This window comes from Rattus norvegicus, chromosome 14 (assembly GCF_021556685.1).
Source record: "Rattus norvegicus strain SHRSP/BbbUtx chromosome 14, alternate assembly SHRSP_T2T, whole genome shotgun sequence".
In the NCBI taxonomy this organism is placed as follows: Eukaryota; Metazoa; Chordata; class Mammalia; order Rodentia; family Muridae; genus Rattus; species Rattus norvegicus.
This window is the reverse complement of record NC_141547.1, coordinates 24259676-24282823: the sequence shown is the minus strand read 5'-3', so window position 1 is coordinate 24282823 and position 23148 is coordinate 24259676. Positions and strand designations below refer to the sequence as shown.

Below are 23148 nucleotides of genomic sequence, written 5' to 3'. Positions count from 1 at the left end.
TACAATAGATATAACGGTTTATAAATAAATACAGCCATTTGAAGTAGATTGCTGTGTCGTAAAGGTGATAAAACCAGGTGCAAATGTAGATATAGTGCAATGTACATCGAGAACACGTGCCAAGAAATGCTTGTGCCATTTATAGGACTGCTCTGGCTGGGAGCTACTCCTTTAGTAAAGGTGTGAAATCTCTGTAAGGTTGAGCTTTGATCGGGAACATGCAAATGAAAAAGTGAGAGCTCCTTTCCTTTGCAGCTTGCCCTCTGAGCTTGTCATGCTGACCTGGCCCTGGCAATTATCTTTCACTCAGCTATTTTGCATCATGGAGTACCAACCTGTTGCCATGCCATGGACATTCAGGCTTAAAGGATGAGTGACTGTAAATGACTGTGATCCCATGGAGAAGGTCACAGTGCGTTAAAATTGGAGAGCAAATGAAAGTGAAGCTTCTGAATGAAGTAACGTGAAAATGAAAAATAATCATGTAGAATTTCTGCAGAGAATGTATGAGAGTGTGGGAATACGGCAGGATGTCATCAACTTAACTATGCATGGTAATTGAGGTGTTTGCTTGTCACTACTGAAACCTAACAGAAAAGCAGTGTTTGGTAAAGTCTGAGGGCAAGAGGTGAGCAGACTTGCTGTGAAATTGCCAAAGCTGGGAAGAATGTCTCCAAGGCCGTTGTAGTAACACTAATTAAGATAGAAAGGAGGGTCTAAAAATGATCTAAGTCCCTAATGATGAAGAAACCCCATTGCTCAGACATAGGACTGGAAGGAACAATTTTGGATTTGACCAGAAAGCCTTTTCCTTAGGATTACCTCTAATTGAATTGAAAGGAGTTATGCACAATGCGTAGGGGAAGATAAGCAGCCTAAGTCCCCTCCTGCTTCTATAACAAATGACCACAATGGCCAGCAATGCAAGATATTCCAATATGTCACAAAGGGGCACTTATATTTGGGGGGAGTACAATCAAAGTTATGAAATCGGGGTTCATACCACTTCCTTATGAATAAATCATGCCTGGAAATATAAATTTAGCCAGCTACCCTGGTGAGGCCAAGGACCCTCGAGGAGAATCTATTATCTCCTCTTTCTTAAACCAGTATAATTTCTAATTATATTATAACTATTTGTCCTTCTATCTGCAGTTAAGTGCTATTTTCAACCTTAATTAGTGAAGTTTCTTTTTTATGAGAGAATTATTATTAAAGAAGTCAGAATGGCAAGAAATGCAGAGGTAAAGAGAGTGGCAACTAGTGCCCAAGTGATACATGCACAACTCAACCCTTACACGTAAGATTCAGGGAGCATCATGAAAGAGGACACAAGAAGTATTTGTAAAGAAAAAGGACTGAGGACATGTGCTGTGAGATTGTCTCTTCTAAGACAAAGAAAACCAGGTAAATAAAGGAGATGTGAAGTCCAGCATTCAGGAGATGTGGAGGCTAGGGAAGAGTGGCGAGTAGAGGCATCTGGATTGATGCACTGTGTGAAAGTCTCAAGAAAATGAATGAAATCATTACATTATTTAAAATGAACCACCCTCTAAGAAAAAATAAAATATGAAAGATGATAACTATAAATGTTTGTAGTCCATCAATATTTTTACAATTCTTAGTGACCAATTGTCAATTAACCCAAGTATCTATCTCATCATCCTGGAAACAGGAAGGTACTGTGATTAGTACTTAAGTTATTCCAATATTTGGTCAAAATTTCCCACTTCATAATAGGAGTAAATTCATTTCTACATTATTTTAAATAACAAATAAAGCTATAAAATGCTTTAGCACAATAGAAAACAGTCCTTTCTTGAGACTATGGAATTTTCCACCAGTAGGAAAAGTGTGCATATAATAAATAAATACACATGTAGCTCTGTGCTTAAGGCCATATGCCAAGTTCAGGGAGAATATCATGAATCAGGAAACAAGTCACACACACACACACACACACACACACACACACACACACACATATATATATATATATATATATATATATATATATATATATATATATATATACACACACACACACACAGGGCCTCTCATTAGACTGTCTGGCCAGTGAGTCCCAGAGATCTGGCCATCCCTACCTATCCGACATTGGAATTACAAACTGATAGCATTATGCCAGAGTTTTTAGATGACAGTTGGAGCCTGATATTTGGTTCTCACCTTTGTCTGGTGAGTAATTTATTGACTAAGTCACCTTCACAGCCCATGGAAAGAAGTTGAATATGCAGGTAGGATGTTGAGATGGCTCAGTATGTAAAGGGTAAATGGCTTCTCATGTGCTCATGAGGACTGAAGTTGACTTTCAAAACACATGTTAAAAAGCAAAACAGAGTAGTTTACATTTGTAACTGCAGGAGCGCAGCAGATGAAGACAGGGAGATCTCAGGAGCTCACTGGCAGCTCTGTGTAGCCTACATGGTGTGTTCCAAGTTAGCGATAAAGACTGTCTACTAAGGAAAAACAAGCAACACAACAAACAAAACAAAACAGGAAAACATGGAATGAATGATTCCGAGAAACAGTGTCTTAGGTTGACCTCTGGTCTTCACGTTCATGCATACATACATGCACTTGAAGAGTTTTCCCTCATGAATATATACACAATTGAAAGAAGTTAGTTTTCTATCAGTGAAAAACCATAATTTATATCATTAATTCATATTTTCTGGGATTTCATTAAATAGTAAATATTGCCACTGTGTATATCCATCAAAGTATCTTGCACTGCAAATTAGTCAGTTAAGCTGAAGCCTATGGGATTTTTAAGTCATGAGATTTTCTTATATGTTATATTATATATATATTTCTTATATATTATATATATTATATATCATATATATTATATATATATTCTTATATGTTATATTATATATATTAGAGATACAATTTCATAACAAAACGCCACAGAAGGAACCAAAATGGAGCTTTAATCTTTGTCACTTGCGGTGCAAGAATCAAAAGGGAAGACTCCCAATGACATCGTTCATAGAGGTGACACTCCCAACTCCTTGCTTTAGCTTCAATCAGAAAAATCACAAGGGTTGGTTGCACTTATGCCTCATTATCTGTGTGCTGCAGGTTGAGAATAATTGCTGAGTAAATTAGCATCAGATCAGAGAGCATGAAATTAAGGACACAAATAAAGTAAGCCACAACATGGTAAATTGAAAACAAGTCGAAGACTTCCTAAGTTGAGCATCAAAGGCTGCATTTAAAAAAAAGAGAAATACGGTTTCAGCTCACACAGATCACGAAGTTGAAACCAAAGACATATTTTCAGCTTTTACATTTGCTTTCCTAATACATAGCCTTCCTTTGGGTAGCAAACATCAAGCAGAATATTTCATTAAGAGAATGAAATTTGAAAACTGTCTTCTCTGCCGTGTTATATATATATTTTTTTAGAATAGAACTCACGTAATCTGCATATGATCTTTTTCGACTTCAGCATTGGCTCCTAATAATAAATGCTACACATGCGTGAAAATATGTGAGAAATTTGCCTGTGTTATTATAAGAAGTTGTGTCAGGTAAGTTCCCCAGTACACAGTTGTATGAAGATGGTCTATAATATATCAAGAATGTGTAAATATGAATGAATAGATCTTAGAATTTGGAGCATCACCTACTATTCAGAAATACATTTTTAACACATGAAAATATGTGTCTATTCAGTAATATAACTTACTCATACAGATTTACTAACCAACATACACAAAAGGACATCGTAACAGTCTCTATGTCTAACTATCTCTTGAGGTCAGAATTTCTTGTATGACAGTGAGCATCCAAGTGTTTAAATAAAGTGGCTTTTTGAAACATTTAAGTAAGATAGGTTTACTTAAGTAATCAGTATACTAACTACCCTTGCTGAGGAAAACTCTCTGTTTTGCTAGAAAACTGAAAACTGTATCAAATATAAGAAAGCTAACTCTAAGATTTTAACAAAGAGTTTTGGACCAAATAAGGGAACACTATAGATCAATGCAAACATCATCACAGCACTGGAATTACTCCCAGATCACACTGAAGCTGAATGAGGGGTGATCATGTCACATGATTTGTAGAATTTCAGTAGGAGTGTGAAGGAATTGTGAAGACAATAGATATGAGGTGGAAATTTCAGCGAAAGAAGCAAAATGTTCAGGGCCAAATACAAAGTACATATAGATGTGTCCTAATAGGAAAGATTTTATGTTTAATGTTTAACTCATATTTCTCTCTGAGAAGAAAGCACACATATAACACACATGACACAACAATGCTGCGTGTGCAGTGATAGGGCAAGTTCAGCTGAAACACGCGATGAAAATCCTACAAAAAGCTGGAAATTGGGAGTTTTTGAAGCTTTCTCTAAACAATGTGGGATGTGTAACTTTGGACAATCTTCAAAGGTGCACTTCGATGTTTCTGAAATTATTAAGCAGAAGTTACTGTGGCAGTGAGAATTTTTGAAAGCTTGTGTAGCATTTCATTGGTCACATGTCTAAACTTTATAAGAGTTAAAATAGTTGCTATAATTTAAATTTTGTAATCCTCTTCTTTATTGAAACAGATAAAGGTACATCAGAACACAATGGTAAAAGTATCATGGCATAAGACAGGTAAAAGTCATAATAGGCATTGCCCAAAGAAGTACCCATTGCCTACAGAGCTATGCTTTTTGTATTATTATATTCATTTTATTCTTATTCACTCATTCATTCATTCATTCACTCACTCATCCATTTTCCTCCTGTCTAACTGTGTGTGTATGTGCAAATGCACATGAATGTGTATGTCATACCAAAGAGAGTTCTCTGAGCACGTTATTATGAGAACCATCTATAACTTTTGTCTTTTTTTTTTTCAGAGCTGAGGACCGAACCCAGGGCCTTGTGCTTGCTAGGCAAGCACTCTATCACTGAGCTAAATCCCCAACCCCCATCTATAAATTATATGCCTTATGACAATATAATATGAAAGAAAGTCATTTCTGGAATAGTGGATTATCGGTTAAATTTTTTATTGAGCAACTGATGATTAAAAGATTTATGGAGAGGCACACTACAAAAATATATTTGTAAGATGCTAACACATATTTAAATAGGATGAAACATTCTGGTAATTCTGAATTAAAGCTATACCTTCTTTAATTAAAAACAAAGTAATCCTTATGAAGTTTTTGAGGCTGTTGATGAGAAGAACTGATTTCCAGTAGCACAAAACTAAATAAATAAAAATTACATAAACAGGGCCTGATAGATGATTCAGCTTCTGAAAGCTAGGTTCACAACTAAAATTTCAAAAATTGCATAAATAATCACAACTAAAAAGCTTAATCTATTTTATTTTGTTGGTGTTTTACTGAATATAATTTTGTCTTTTGTTTTGTTGTTTGGGCAATGAATTTATGTTAAATGAATATACTGTTGCTAAAATGAAAATTTGGGGCTATTACAGATCATCTTTAAGAAAAATCTACTAAATATAGGGAAAATTTATACTATTTGAGAAATTAATACTTTGTTTGGTCAGTTCTTTTAATGTGGAGCAATAGTTCTCAATCTGTGAGCCCTGATCACAAGGGTCACTTAAGAGTGGCAGGAAATACAAATGTTTGCACTGAAATTCATAAGTAGCAAAATTAGAGTTATGAAGTAGGAAGAAAAATAATCTCAAGGTTGTGGATTTCCACAACATGAAGAATTATACTAAAGATTAGCAACATTAGGAAGGTTGAGAACCACTGATGTAAGAGCTACAAAGATTTAAACAGATAGCCATGATGTGTATCACACACACACACACACACACACACACACACACACACACACACACACACAATGTGGCTGTACTTACTTTTAGTCACAACGCCTTCTAGATGGATGATGTTTGGATGATCAAACTGCCCCATGATACTCGCTTCACTCAGAAAATCTCTGCGCTGCTTTTCAGTGTAGCCTACTTTAAGAGTTTTGATAGCCACAGGCAATTCTCTTTTTCCGGGTAGTTTCAAACGTCCACTACAAACTTCACCAAATTCACCTTGTGATCGGGATAGAAAAACACTGTATAAGCTCATTTATAATTCTTATTCTAGTAAAAATTCTAACGAAACTATAAACATGTGAAGCCTTAAGGTTCAGATGGAAAAAAATAAATTAAAGGTGAGACCAAACATCCACAGTAGTATAAACAAAAGTAAATGCCATATGTGGAAATGTTCTACGTATATGATCCAAAGACACCTTAGGGCTCACCAGTTTAAGCTATATAATCCAAATAGTAACATTAGATAGAAATTAAAAAAATAAACTGACTATAATTTATTTTGGCTTTTCGTCCTCTATAGTCTACTAGTACCTACTACTGATGATAAAAAAGAAAAGGGAATATGACAAAGATTAATTCAATTTTGTTAACACACGGTCAAGATGAATTGAGCAGAGCAAATAATTTCCAGCATTCCAGGTTCACTCTGTATATACGAAATGCTATATGGGCAAAGATTCTTGGTCTCTCCTTTAGTAAGGCACACATTTGCTCATTTAAATATCAACTGTCCAGAAGATAGCATTGAAAGGTGAGCAGTTACAGATAATTTCGAGGGTCAATTATAAGAGGTTAAGGATATTCTATGGGAGAGCAAGAAGATGGTGCATTACACTCTGTGGTATAAACAGAGCTGAAGTGTCAGAAACCTCGTACCTGCTCCAATAACTCTCTCAATGGTGATGCACGAGGCCTCGATCTCCTTGGCAAATTCATGAACGGCTTGAGTGGGATCTTCGTAGGTGTGTGGATCAATGTACGTTCTTACTCCTGGCAGTTTAACTGTAACAGTACATGGGTATCAATGTAGTAAAGATGGCTGTGGTTATATAAATTTGTGAACAGTCAAGGGTGACTGAACTCTTTTACTCTAAAAATGACTGAGTTGCAAGAACATATTTTTCGTTTATGATATTTATATACATAGTTATTTCTATAACTTAAAATGTGGATGTTTCTGTACATAAAAATGTGTGTATGCTTGCATATCTGTGTAAACATATTTCAAGATACCATTCAGAGAATGGACTTGGGTACATATTGAGAAAATTGTGATTATTGAAGAAGGCAAGAAAATAATGGCTTATTTGTTGGTTTGGTGCATAAAGCAAGTCATTTTTAAGATAATGTAACAAATTATTAATTATGATTTTAGAAGACCATTTAAAGCAACTCCTAGTGGTTCTGGAAGAGAAGTCAAGAGGAAATCAGAACTTCTACTTCTCACTTTGTGTCTGTTCCCCTAGATCCTTATGTTACCTGAGTCCCAGCTTCTACTATTCACACCCAGATGCCATTTCAAAGACAGATCGCAAATACATAGGACTATGAAGTGGATTCCATGCTTTTCATATGTTATGCATGGTCCTGGTAGACCGACTGAAGTGAAAGATCTCAGCCTCCACTCATTTTTCCAGTTGACTCATGTTACAGAAAAGGAATATGTCAAAGTACTTTAATTTAAGCTCTCTGAAGTTAATTTTTGTGCTTCTTATCAAAACGGGATTCCATGCATTTCTTTAAAATTGTGGTCCCTTTCAGGTCATTTTATAGCAAGACTGCTGAGTGTCACTGTTGAGCAGGAAATTCCCATTACGGCCCTGCAAAAGGAAGCAGCTGCAAGACTTTCATTCATTAGGTCCGATGCTCTGAGTTAATGACAGATTTTCACTCACACTCTGTGGAACTTGGAGTCCACCTAGAATATTGATTTGACATAAAATGGCATTTTTTATAAAAGACAAGCATTCTTTAATGATCATAATGGAAATATTTGTTTTAGAATCAAATTAAGCAGTCAGAGCTTGCCCAAAGCCATGAGCCATACATGTAAGAAGGACTTGCTTGTTTCATAGGCAATGGCTTGAGTCAATTCCTCCAAATTGCCTAACCTGAGCAGCGATCATCACCGTAATAAAGTCTCTTGTTTTATTTTGCACAATTTGCTTACTGTGCCCGTTATGAAAGTGCATCTTTTCCTCTTCTGGATCCTGCTTTGCTTTGCTGTAGCCACACCGCCTAGAACAAAGTGAGCTGCTGTTAGCCACAGCTGAACATGCTGAATCAATCGCGTCTCCCCAGGAGCAGCAAATGCAATCGAAGCTTCTCAAACCCAGAGCCAATTTCCATGCCGGTAATAAGAAATGAGGACAACACTTTTTGAGCTGCTATCTTGTTTTTCTTTTATGCCCAGCAAATCACGTTACCTAGATTATACTGTCTCAAGCCATCTAAGCCTATTTTTAAGGTCATTACCTCATATGCTACACTCCAGGCATCTTCTAGTCTCTCTTTCATTTATTTCCTGCTCATTTGCTGCTTTTTCAGCACTAATTGCACAATATTTTCCTCTTGTTCATGGTCTCCTACTTTCAGCACCCTCCTGGATGGATGGATAGATGGAGGGGTGTGTGTGTGTGTGTGTGTGTGTGTGTGTGTGTGTGTGTGTGTGTGTGTGTGTCTATCCTGTCTTCCCTTCCTTAATCATTACCCTTGCTCTTTCCAATCATATTTACCCAAATAATTGTTGTTCAAGAGAAATATGGCTTACCTCTTACCTCTATTCCCCAGATCTTAGTCTCTTGCATTTCTCTTCTAGTCATTAATTTGCAAGGGTTTGAAAACTTCTCTCATTCTCACATCATGTAAAGCTCGTAAGTGACAACTTCTCACTTTCAGAGTATATGTTACTTGGTGTTCCTCTCTTTTCTTCTCATTTATAAATGGATATTCTCAAAGATTCCGAACAACCTCTCTGGTATTCTTCATTCTGTCCATCCATTGGCACTCATTCATTTAACAGCTCTGGATTAAGTTCTTGGAAAGCTCTACTCTCTCATATCTTATATCTTGCTTTCAAGGAGGTATTCTAGGTCCTTTCAAATGCATTGGAGCTAACAGAAAATCTGTGTATTTCTCTCTGTTTTTACAACGATTCTCATCCATTTTCTGTAACTAATACCAACGTAACTAGTATCTTTGTCTTTTAAATTTTGAACATTAACCATATGTACTTTACCATGACTCGATAGTCCCAAGATCTATATAATATGCATCCTAGGATCGATTTCCTCAGTATTTCTCCCACTACATCATTAGCAAACCTTCCATTTATTATCTGGAAGTCTGTGCCTTCAGAACAACATTTCTCCATTCTGTAGCTTATTTCCTAAAGTCATTCTGTCTTGCTTCATTTTGGTTTAATCAGCAGTGTTTTTCTCTGGATTCCTGCCATTCTGGAGATCATTATCTAGTCCAGACTAGCATCTAACTCATAGAAATCCTCCTGCTTCTGCCTCTAGAGAATTAAGATTAAAGACATGTGCTGCCATGTACTTTGATCGTCCAGGGCTTTCTTGCTATCCTTACTGCCAAAACCCATGACTTAAGATATTATTCTGTTGAATTATCTTCCTGCTGTAATCATTAATAAATAATAAAAACATTCTTCCTAAAATTTACTTCCATCCTACCACACATAATCTAAAAACCTCGAGGGCAATTCTACATGTTTTCATACATTTAACCTTATTGGTTTCTTTTTAAGTATATTCTCCATAACAATGTCCGAGTATTGATTGCCTTTTTGAGTTTTGCTTTGTGTATTTCCCCTGAAACCCCCAACCTCTCCTCTCTCATGATGTCATTCTTACACCGTAGTGCAATACCTTCATTTTAGTATGATTTTTCTTTAGTAATTTTACTATTTGTCAGATGCTTATATGACAGGAATTAGTATTCATTTACAAATTTCATCAGTGGACTAGTATCTGATTCGGAGTTGGCATTCAACATATTTTTACATTGATGAATGAATAAATGAATGACTGGATGATGTTTAGATGTGCCTACACAATGACAGGTATTTGGAAGATGGCTATGCCGATGAATACTGAGTTGATGCGGTACATGATTAACCATATAACATTAAACAGCCAGAAAATGTGAAAATAGTTAAATTACTTTCAGTGAAACTCAAAAGAAGTGATTTTACTATTCATAAGATCCCACCACAAAACTGAATTCACTAAAAGTTTTATTCATTACTGCATTAAAAAATGCAACCAGAATGATGAATTATTTCATTACGAATTTGGTTGACGATTGCTGTGTGTCACAGCTACAAGGTTAAATAGGTCTTTACCAAGATTACTCCTTGGTTTTGTATATGGGACTACTCAAAACATATCCATGTATTTTAATTAAAAGCAATATATTGTTGCATATTAAATAGATATGACAATGATAAACATAGTACATCTAATGTCACATTTTAATAGTACAGTGTTAAAGTACTAATATTAAATTGTATATTACCACTAATGCATTTTGGGGAAAGCAAAAAAAATGTGATTAAATATATAATGTCATTAGAAAAGACTACACCTTAGCAATTCAATGTGTTTTTTAATCTTATTACTAACATTTGCTTGATACATTCTTCCTGAAGAGTCCTTAAGACTCAAAATACCTCATCACAGCAAGGTAGATAGAAAAATGTAGGAACAAATACACAAAATTGTACAGAAATACAAATTTGCCCATTCCAGATAGTATGTGCTATGTCACTATGTTGTTCTCAGTTTACTAGTCTCTAATATAAGTGACTTTGGAGAGCAGTCATTGCTCTTTCTTATCAACAATGCTCTAAACACAATCACATAAATTTATCTTGAGATTTCTGTTACCTAAGTAATATTGGCAGAAGCTTTGTTGTAGGAATTCTAAGAAAACCTAAAAAGGCTTATGCATCCTTCCAGTTTACATCAGCGAACAAGTACTCATTTCTGTTCTTAAGGCTCCCACTTGAAAAGTAAATACATTAATAATAAACTTTCGAAACTACATCTTCAGTAACCTTTACTGCTAAATAAACCTTATAGATATTTAAATAAAATGCAAACACTTCATATGGAAAAGGAAATAAAACTTCAGATTTCATCTGACAAAACCTCTGGGAATACTTTGATGAGGAGTGGTTTCCATTTGATTTTCTAGAGGTGAGAGTTAGAGGGGTAATAGAAAGGGGTGTTTCAGACTGCGTCTCTGGAGCTCTGTAACATATATACTGCATGTTATGGTAACACATAAAATTAAGTTCTGGGACCCCCTAAAGCTTCATTAAAACAATCTTCAACAAGACACAGCTGGTGAAAGTGTGGCTGACAGAGGTGGGCCATCCTGTAGAGGCTTGACCTCATTAGCAAGGCTTGGCATAGAAGCATGTTCAGTCAATATCATTTTCTCTACTTGCTCCAAATGGACAATTTCAAACAGTCAAACAGTCAATGGCTATTTCAGTCTGTACATAAACTTTATTCCTTCTATGTTCTCAAAATATTATTTTTCTTGATCCTAAAAGCCAGTATTTTCCTTCATATAACCTGTTGATTGTGATGAACTTTAAAATGATACTACTAGAAGTGTATGGAGTGTTTGTTTTGACAGAAGCCCTCTGATCATGTATGCCCTTGTTTCTCAAGAAAGATATTTTCTTTCTTTAACAAGACAAACTATGAAATTATATATAAACCTAAATTATATTCATTAATTAGCACTAGTGAAAACTTCCAGAGAGGTGCTTGACTTATAGTCATGACCCTAATTTAGAAAATAATCATCTGTTTTCCTTACCCATCTTGAGAAACAATATATCCTTGTTAATAGAAATACTGAACCTGAAAATCTGGTTCCCGTTACTAGATTAGTGTTTGGACTTTGGAAAATTCCAGAATCCATGACCACATAAACATTCATCTATGTAGAGCTGGAGGTTCAGTGAATAACTTATTTCTGGGTATAAATTTACATTTGATAATAAATTTGGGGTATAAATTTAAGACGCTCCAGAATCCTGAGCAGTACACAGATTTGTTAATAGCACTCTTTTGGCTAATGATGAAATGGTTGATGAATGAAGCAGCCAAGATAATGCATGAATCCTGGCTCTAACAGCTGCCTTCTATGAAATCAGAGTATCCTGTTACCTTAACCTAGAGTAACATATTACTTTTAAAAAATTGAGTAATGTTGCAGGGAGTACAATAGTGGAAGGAGGGATAGTTTTGAATGCAGGTATTTTTTTTTTAAGTTTGAGAACATGTATAAGAGTAACATATAAAAACACACATGTCTTCATTATTCTTTCTGTTGTGGCTTAATTATAACATGTATTTGTTGATCTTTATGGCAAAGCTTTTGAAAATCCCAAAAGTTGCAGTAGCATTAATATTTTTGTCTTTCTCATAAACACTACACAATCCAGGCTTTTAAACAAGGTGTTACTGTGTACCAGCTTGCTGTCCTGAACACAAAAATCCACCAACCTTTGCCTCCATGTTTCTTGTATTAAAGGCCTGGACCATCACTCTGAGTCAAAATATTTTCTTTAAACCACAGGTTTTTTGTTTTGTTTTGTTTTGTTTTTTGTGATTTTGTTTTTGTTTTCTTTTTTGTACCTTAACATTCTTTTTTTTTTCTGAAATAATAATGACCTGAACCTTTAGTTGATGTTCAATTTAGAGAAGTTTACTTCTGGAATATTAAAAGGGTTAGGCATGGCTTTACAGTAAGCCTCTTGACTTTTGCATTTCGGAATTCCCTCCTTAAGTCAGGAGTATGGGCTCATGCTTACAGTCTCTGTACTTGATAGGGTGACGTAGGAAGAACTCAGTGAGTCAAGGTCACATGGGATACATAATTTATTCCAGCTCAGTCTGCATTACAGAGGGAGATCATTCTGGTGTATCGAGTTGGGGTCAGTATGATGAAGAATTTTATCCACTTAAAGAAGGAAGTTTTACTTAAGAGTTCAGTTAATTCAACGTTGTACAATAAAAAAACAAGCATACGAACATTAGGTTTTATCTACTAAACGCTGCATAGGTAAATTTTGTTTCATGGGATAACATTTTTTGGTAAATGTACAGTTATGAAATGAGTGAGTGCATATAAATGGGTGTTTATTAGATATTTACGTTATCTAATAGCAGAAGGGAATGACTTTCATCCATGTTTTTCTCACATACAAGGACACAGAGGTCCCAAGATCTTTATGGAGAACTAAAAAACTAATAATAATAATCACTTCATTGAAATTTCTCAACTGGATTTCTCATTAGAGATGCTTCTAAATGGGAAAATAATCTCCTTCAATGTGGGGATGGCATGATGACTATTACATCAAAAAGTCTTTGCAAGACATTGTAGTCTATGAAATTCGTACATGTTCAGTTAACTTTGCCTTGAAATCCCTTTATGATCATTAGTAATAGAAAACTGAACATTTTCAAGGTTTAAGCAACTCAAAGATGAATTATAGCTTATTCTCACTGCGGAATTAAAATTTAATTCATTTAGAATTTTAATAAAACAATACTTTTTATAAAGCATGATAGATAGTATTAGTTTCCTAGTTCCTGCATGATTTATACAATTAGTCCAAGGGACATGTAGTTCATACAATGAGAGAAAGGTAGTGATGTGGGAAAGTTAAGAGTGTGATGCATCAAGGAATTTATAATCTATTCAGATTCGAATGTATCTTTCTCTTTTATCTTAATTTATGTTTTACATTTTTATTATGCGTATATTGGTGCATCTTTTGGAGATACAGACAAACGAGTATGGATTCCTGAAAACTTTAGAGGTATCACGTCTACTGAAACAGGAGTTCCAGGCCATGTTGTGCCATGCAACACGGGTGATAGAAGTCCAACTTACTCCTTATGAAAGAATAAGATACATGCTTAATCACGGAGCCATGTCTCAGGCCACCTTTCTGTGAATATGTGCATTATAGGATTATGTTCGACTCATCTCTTACAGTTCCAATTAAAACACATGCGAATGCAAAACTTAATCTGTACTGACAGTTTTTATGCTCAGAATTGGTAATATGAAAACAAACTAAGACATAAAAGCAAAGAAGAAAATAATATGTCTAATTTCAAAATGCAGAAAGCCTTTCCTTTTGGCACTGAAGTCATGTAAAGAAGCATGGAAATATGAATAAGGTGTACACTATTGAGTGAAGGTAACCGTTCCATGGTTTGAACTTAAGGTGCTAATGAAATGAATGTCTAGGAACTATTATATTTCACATGTGTATATAAATATTATATAAGTAAATGTTTTGCAAGAGCACAAACAACCAAATATTCAGCAATAAAATGTAATGGCTTATGAATAATATGTAAAATATACTATATTAAAATTCAATATTGTTTTTGTAAAAATAGAATAATTTATTTTGAACAGTGAGGACATGATTATACTCTAGGCAATGATGATAAAATAAGGAAGACAAAAGCCGGTAATAAAACAATATTTCTGAGGATTTTGGGCTCAGGCTCCTGTTGGGAGTGGTTTAAAAATCAGGTATGTGTTACCTTCCTACATAGCAAAGGAATAACTTATGTCAAGCATTAGATTTTAGTTAAAGCAAGGGAAATATTGGGAACTTTAGTGCTGTAATTATAAATATCATGACTAAGAAAATAAGCTTTAATGCTAAAAAAGAATTTGAGATCAAGATTTGAAATAACATGAATGTACAAATGTCATCTTGAAAATGATGAAAATAATGTTTTGTGTTTTCCTGCTAAAATATATGACAGAGAAAAAATCAAAAGCTTAGAAGTTCCTGAAAAATTCCAAATAGCTGTACTTCAGAACTAAGGATTTGCATCTGTATTGTTCATACACCTATTTCCACAACTATGTTTCCTAAAGTTTTGCTCCAAGAAGCTCACTGTATTCCTCCAATCTACTTAAATGTTTTTCTAAGGACCGGTGTATGTGTAAGATGAGGATAAAGGTAAGTGAATCACGTCATATTCAGATCAAAATCACCAGACAATATTCATAATAACCTTTCAGAAAGGAAAAAAATGAGATTGCTGGACCCAAAGTGTCTGTAAATCTCCACATTCATAAGTGAGAAGAAGACAAAATTCACTGAGAACTAGTCACATGGCAACCAAAAAAATCTTATATTGCTACACACACACAAATTCAGGTGACATTTGAGGAAATTCAGGTCTTCCATAAATATTAATAGTAATCAACAATTTATTGCAAACCTGAGCCCATCATTTTCATCTAAATTTTTTTTCCTCCACAGCAATACACATACACACACTCAAAAACATCAAGTAGTTACCCTTCTATTTGGAACACTATTTGGTGAAAAAAGTTAAGAAATGTTTTCATCATTGGTTTTCCACTGTGAAGAACATGACTCTTTCAACAACAAAACAGAAAAAATGAACAATTGAAAAACAAGTTGTGCGCATGTGTGTGTGCATGTTCGTGTGTGTACATACATGTTGGTGTATGCATAATTGTGAGTGCACATATTTGTGAAGAACATATTTATATGTATGTGTCTGTGTGTATGTCTGCATATATGTATGTGAATGCTATGTTCTCACGATACAGATCAAAAAGTGATAACCTCAATGAAGGTCCTCGCCTTCAATCTTGCTTGAGAAAGCTTTCCATGTTTGCTCCAAAGAACAGACTACCTGGTCCAGAACCTTCGGTGTCCATCTTCCATATGCAACCAAGCTTGTGATTACACATACGAGATACACTAACATACTCAGTGTGTCTGAACTCTCATCCGCATGCCAACCAGCAAGTGTTTTATCCACTAATCCGTCTCCCACATCCATTTTGTTGTTCCTTCCTTGTTGAGTATTTCATTGTGGTTAACTTTGTTTCAGAACCTTGGGTTCTTAAGTGTTTAATTATACATGAAACTTACTTGAAATTTAACAAAGATATCAGTCGTTTCGGTTTTCTAACAATATAAATTCTGCTTATTTGCTTATGACAATTCCTGTAACCGAATATGTGTAAAGAAGAAAACACAATTTGAAGAACTTTTTTTGTCTCTTTCAATGGTTGGCTTGTCTTTTTGCTTGCTGGTTTGTTTATTTTATTTATAACTCATCATTTGTATGATTTAAGTGTTCGTGGTTTGTCACTGACTCGTGATGCTAAGAAGAATGTACACCTTCAACACTGGGAGTTGTAACTTCAAACCTTTTTGCAAATGAACAACTTTCAAGAAACTGAGAAAAAGGCCAGTGAACTGCAATAATCTGTGTTTGTTTTCCTTCCTGTGTCAGATTACTGGACTCCATTCCATTCACCTGTGACACACGCAGTTCTGTGAACCCCATTCCACACACAAATGTCACTCAAATAATAAAAAAACGTTAGTCTCAAATAATAAATTAATAATTTAAAACACTTCTCTTGGCTCAGTGGCTAATGCACTTGCTGTCAAGCAAAGTGAGTCCATTTCCTGGAATTTATCAAGTCACCCATAGCGCTAACAGCAATGGATCCAATGCCCTCTTCAGGCCTCACACACATTCACAAAGCCGTATTTTTTTTTTCTTGACAATTTTGACTACACATGAAAATAACACACAGATGCAACGGCTGGGACTCTAGTCATCTAATCTCCAAAACTGTCTATACTATTTTACAATCTATCTTAGTATGATTTAGCAGTCCCTTAAATGTAAAAATAAATTTTTATCTGCTTATACAATTAAATTTATAGGCCAACTATTTATTTAAATTTTTCTTCATTTGAAAATAATTAAGATTACATAACTTGGATGTTGATTCTAAACATCATATTATTATTATTATTATTATTATTATTATTAATTACTTCAGTGGCATCAAAATAGGAATATCACTTCAAATATCTGAAATAATGCAATCAATTCCATTTATTTTCACGTTGTGTTCCTTCACCAATGTCACATGCAGCCATGATAATTATGATGAGAGAAGACTGTGGACACTATGAACATCTCATGGTTCTCAGAGACAAAATTGGTGATTTTACCTGGACAGAAGTAGCATTGTACTTCCATGCATGATATGGATTTTATTGAATGGAACAACAAAAACAGTGACATGTTAAATATGACAGGATGCTGGACTCCTTAGAATCGCTACTTCAAATCAGAACCACTGAAGAGTCAGGCAGAAGCAGCCCAGATCTTGGCATCTAAGCTCGGCTGTACTCATAGTACCTTATTTGAGACAATCCGGTGTCAAATCACTTAGAAGTCTCTTGGAAAGGAGGTCTACCTACACTTCTCAAAGGGACGGAATTTGGTTCACGGAGTGCCAAGGTGTACACAGATAGAGAAAGTAAAGGAAATCTGGACGTAGTGCATAGCGGTGGACTGATGTACATAGGAGTAAAGTGGGAGGGAACACTAACCATATTAGGCTTGGATGGGCAACAGCGCACAGGGAAGAAGCCCTCCCACAGCCACATTCGCAGCAACTGAAAAGCAAACAAGAGAGCCCAAGATAAGGAAGCGATCCCACGCCCTCCGTGCAGCATAAAGACACTGTGGGTTTTACTCAGTTGCCTGCTTTACCATTCAAAGGCATAGATTCCTGCAGGTATAGCATCAGATTTTTCTCAAAGTGCCATTTAACTTAAACCTTTCAGAATGACAAATACAGAACTGTTCAAAGTAGCTACTTTTTTTTTTTTTACTTTACTTAGAATGGTTATTCAGAAGGAAGCATAATGAGCCAATATATTTGAATTAATTATATACGATCAATATAATATGCAAATAAACGTGCAAAATTAATAAGTATTTGTTTCCTTATGAATTCTCTCAGCTATATTATGAATACAGAAGTAATTATTTAATGACGGATTTTGCCGGTAGCCTCATGTTTAGAATGAGAGGAAGGTTTTATCCTTTCGACCCACTGATACTCATTCCAGTGAAATTGTCTATTGAAACCATTATTCTAGGTTCTGAAATAACTTATAAAAACTATCGATTTTCATTTCCATTTTTTCGATGTTAAAATGCAGCGCCAAATGTATAATTTCAGATTGTAGCTTATATGTAATGTGTACATTTGGGGGGGGAAATGTTGTAAAACTCAACATGACTTTTAACTTTCCAAATTCTGATAGAAAAAGCTTGAAAATGCAAAGTAAATTATCTAATAAAATGCAATTTTATTGGTAGAAACCATGCACACTGATGGCAGAATTCAGCAAAGAAGTGATTTAGTGCTTCAGTGCGCGCACGTCCACTTATTTTTTTGAACAGCATTTATAGTAATTTCCAGAGAACTGTAATGGGACTGAGTAATGATATCAAACACCAGCAGGTCCAGGCTTATGATTAAAATCTTCCTATTTAGAACCTTATTTGAAATGTTTTTATCTCATTTTATATGAAAATTTGAAAAGGAAAATCAACACAACCTCCAATTTACTTCCAAATGTCTATGAGGACAGATAAGCATCTCTAAAAATAACACCAATGGATTTTTTTTACACAAGAATATACAGACCCATAGGTCTCATTTCCTTCTTTCCACTCCTCTTCTCTTTCAAAGTATCATGATACATTAATCCTAAGTATTGATAATGTCTGAGTATTTGGTTAGTGCTTGATATAAGAAATTATATGTGTAGTATACATATGGAAAATATGTAATTTACTCTTTACACAGATTTTAATGTACTCGTATTTTCAGAAGTTATCTGAGGTAGCTTCATTCCATCTCTATGACTAAGATACTAAGGTCCTGGGAGTCTAGGTTTACCAAAGTAAATATTTGTTCCAGACAAAACCAAACTTCAGAACATGCCGGGAAACCTGCTATCTCCTCCTTTTGGCTAGCATGACACAGAGTTTTACAGAAATTCCGATGGTTAAAATGTCATGCATGCAAATTTATGAATGTTCCTGCCTTGTGTTAGCACTCCAATCACAGGCAGAAGAACCTGTGGCACAAACCAGTCTATCAGCCTCTTTGTCCTGTGCTGTTTGACTGAGAACAGTCATTTCACTGGCTTCTGTGTGGCTCCTTTTATGACACTGCTAATGTAGAGTTTGATGACGACTTACGTACTGCAATGTGAAAGCAAGAGCTGTTTGGGCCTGAAATTTATTTGTTTGTTTGATTATTTATTTATTTATTTGATAGTGTTGGTTCCTTAAGATGGAGATAATTGCTTGGTTTCATTGCTTTTACTTCCAAATAAAAATATATTGAATAACAATATACTCTGATAATCACCATATTACTTATTCCTACTAATATAGGACATGTGCATATATATTCATTGTACATAGGCAATACAATTCAATAAATAAACAAAAATAGCAAATACTAAGGCCAAGCTATCCAGTTGGTTTTATTGGATAAATGGTAATGTCTTTTTCCTTAATTAGGTTTCAGGATTTAGCTCAGTGATAGAGCGCTTGCCTAGCAAGCGCAAGGCCCTGGGTTCGGTCCTCTGCTCTGAAAAAAGAAAAGAAAAAAAAGTCTATCCTAGTTAATGAATGAGCACCACTCCAGCTTAGGGCTGTCCAAGTGACCACTGTACAATGAAAAGGCTTATAGACACTAAAATTATGCTTAGAAATGATATGACAGCCAAGCCTAATTGGACATTATCAATAATCAGAGTTCAAACAGCAACAAAAACGTCATGACTATAACAATAGTAAAAATGCTCTATTCAGTACTCTCAACTATAAAATCTATGAGTGTTATGCGGCATGGATAAAACGGACTGTCTCCCCACCCCCCACACACACCTCTCCCATGTAATTCACTAAATAGTTAAAGAAAAACAAACTCTACAAATTGTATTCTCGAAATGTTCTATTTTCTTTATCTGTTGTTACATTTTTGCTTTATTTTTGATAAGTTTGATAAAATAATTAAAAGCACTAAAACATGTATTCAGCTTTTTAAAAATCATTTCTTTAGATATTACTGACTCCATCTATCTTAGACTTGTTTCAAGATGGCTGACTAGGTACATAAGTGACTCAGCTAACATTTTGGTGTGTTAGTTGATAGCTATGAAACACTGATAAAAATGTATCCTGTCTCACAGGATTGTTTGAGTGACAGGGTACGTAAATATGACTCTACACGGACTCCACACAGACCCCTTTTGGGGCAAAAGATATTTAATCATTTTCAGCAATATCATAATCAATATAAAAAGATATAATCTTATCAAAGAATAATCGATTGTTTTCATAATTCATGTGATATTGTCATATTGAGCAGTCCTCATTATAACATAATTGACTATTTAACTACATGCAGATGGTCTAATTTTTAGGGGGCAGTATTTTTTTTTAAATTTCCACCTATTCGAAAGAGTTAGCAATAGAAGTCCTCTTGTAATCATATGCTATTTAAAAAAATCTGAGATTTTGTTTTTATGCCTATGCAAAGCAGACAGTAACAAAAATAACTCCACAAACATGTCTCTTAAAATAAATGCATAGGTATTTGCCACAGGACACCATACCAGCAGGTAACATTAAAATGTATGTTTTCCTTAACCAATGGATAGCTCAGAAGAGACAGGTTGAAAATTCCTTCATACCCAGAAGGTAGTTTCGAAACCAAATTTCAAATGTGCTAGAAAAGGCAGGTGATAAATCTCTGGGAGCTATGGCTTAGCACAGGTATATACGCATTCCTAGAACCTCTTAGTACCTGGAGATGGCAAGTAATGCCAAGTGCTACAAGAAGAGGATGACTACTTAGGTCTGAATTCACTCAGCCCTTTCAGGCTTATAATTAAAAACATTTTTAATAAGATGCATCTATTTGTCTTCTGAGATTAAGTTTTGATAACAGAATTTCCCATATGTGAGCATGCGCCTCTCTCTCTCTCTCTCTCTCTCTCTCTCTGTGTGTGTGTGTGTGTGTGTGTGTGTGTGTGTGTGTGTGTGTGACATGTGCACCTGTGCCAGTGTGAAAAGATAATTTCCCTCTTATGGAAACAGGTGATTATACCTCAAGGGAAGAGAACTTGACGATGCTGGAGCAGAAAAACAAGACTGGAAGCTGTGAATGCCTGACACTTAAATCCTCAGGCAAGAGATCATAAAAGAAAACAATTGGATGGCCTCAGATAAATGATAAGAAAGACAGCCAAGGACCCAAGTGATCTAAAGAATTGTTTGGATGGATTTTCATTTTACCATAAAAATAAAACAGCTGGATCATTTACTCCTCGAAGAATAAATTCGCAGTTCAGCCCTCTGTGCTGCAGCAAACAGTATATTGTTCAGAAAGACAACTCTTTGCTTACTCTCACACACTGTTAATGTTCATTGGCTTGAGATAATAAACTCTGAAGCCATTGTCCCAGGTAACTCTGGTGACCAGTAATGTCTGTCGTCCTTGGAGCATGGATCCTACAAGTAGGATGAGAGCAGTCCTCTGCCTTTAGAATATCTGCATCACTATTGCAATATGTAACATGTAGTTGATAAAAATGTCCAAGGATGGGCTTATAACAAATTACAGTGAGTCATACAAAGAGTTAATATGAGTCACTCTGTTAGCAGGGTACCCTGTGTAAGTTTTCTTGAACCTCGTTGTTCAATTCTTTGGACCACATTGTTTCCCACATTCCAATATCCTTCACTTTGAAACTTTAAGAAGTTTCATGAAGACTTTGTTACAGAGCACTCTTTCTGCTCAGCACTGTTTGAGAGGAAATGACACAAAACACTAAAATTTACCCAAAACATAGCCTCTCGGGTAAAACCAACTTAATTTTGTTTTAAAGCATTAAAGGAATATGACTTAGTTTGCTTCTGATTCTGGGATAGAGCATTGATAAGGGTGCGGTTGGGGATTTAGCTCAGTGGTAGAGCACTTGCCTAGCAAGTGCAAGGCCTTGGGTTTGGTCCTCAGCTCCAGGGGAAAGAAAAAAAAGAATAACAGAACAAGAAAAAGGTTTATTTCAGATCGATCCATAGTTTATAATCTATTATTAAGGGAAGTCATGACAGAAACTCAAGACAGGAAGGACATGGGGGGGGGGACTGGAACAGTGCATGGAGCACTCCTTGCTGGCTTGTTCCTCTTGGCTCGCTCGGTGTATTTTCCAGTACAGGTCAGTATTAACACTCTAGGCATGGCACCACCTACAGGGGCTGGGTCCTTCCACATCAGTAACCGATCAATAAAATACCCCATAAAAGACCACAAGACAACCTGATAAACATAATATCTCAATCTACTTTCCTTTCTCATTTGGTTGTATAAGATAACAGACACTAAAGAGCACAGAAAGATTCCTTCTGCATCCGCAGCAGTATACGGTCCATACCATCATTCAGATGGCAGTAAAATAGAGATTATGCCACATGATCATATAAACATACAAACATATAAACGAAGGCAAAAGCTACTGTTTCATTTACATTCCACAATTGTGAAGCTGTGAATCCACCTTAAAGGAAAAACATTGCAAATATAAATCAAAACAGTCATTTTAGTTTAGGGAATCAAAACACTCAACTTATTGCATTAAAGACAATTGTTTGAACAAGCTAATTGCAAAATATAAAACAAACAAAAACAAAAAACAAAAACTAACCGAACAAAACTATACAAAAGCTCAAATCAAACAAATCGAAGTACTTGAGGAGATAGGACTTCACTACACTTGAATCCCTTTATTTCTATTCTTCCAGTTGTATGTAAATGAGGGCTCTCTAGACTTATTTCATTTAATAATTTTAGCGAACAAGAAACCATTAAGATAGGATGATATCTCTAAAGGATTCTACAAAGTGAGGCTATAGTGGGTTGTTCTGAAGCTGCGAGTTTTCGAATGCTAAATACTGACTGGCTCAACAGAAGCAGTAGCCCCTCCTGAGGAGCAGATCCTCACCTATACCAAGTAATGCCATGCGGACTTTGCTCTTTAGTTTAACTGGTCTGTAAAAGGCTAGGGCCTGTGATTGGGCGATGGAGGGAGACTTGAAGATCAAGTGAAGGGGAGGAAAGTAGGAGAAGAGGAAAGAAGACAGAAGTGGAAGAGGTTGCCATAAGAGGTGATAGACCGTGAACATGTGGCCAGGGGGTACAGCAGATAACAAGGGACTTCATAGCTGGGGAAGGCTAGAATAGCACCAAACTTGCCCAATCTAGACTTACAGCTTGTGAATAAAATACCTGGACGGTGCATCTTTTATACAGGCTAGCTAGAATTATAGATTCATTTATAGTTGGTGCACA

At 35.4% G+C, this 23148-nt stretch overlaps 1 protein-coding gene across 12 annotated transcripts in view; it reads right to left on the bottom strand.

Moving 5' to 3' along the window:
* The window catches only part of Epha5 (EPH receptor A5), a 361774-nt gene that overhangs the window by 40526 nt on the left and 298100 nt on the right, over positions 1 to 23148 (bottom strand). For 6 of the 12 annotated variants that reach the window (XM_087584395.1, XM_087584398.1, XM_087584401.1 and 3 more), the window contains 4 exon segments: positions 17318 to 17383; positions 8012 to 8079; positions 6718 to 6843; positions 5869 to 6054 (listed from right to left, as the gene is read on the bottom strand). In XM_087584395.1, the coding sequence (XP_087440521.1) occupies positions 5869 to 6054; positions 6718 to 6843; positions 8012 to 8079; positions 17318 to 17383 (446 nt within the window). 12 annotated transcript variants of the gene reach the window in all.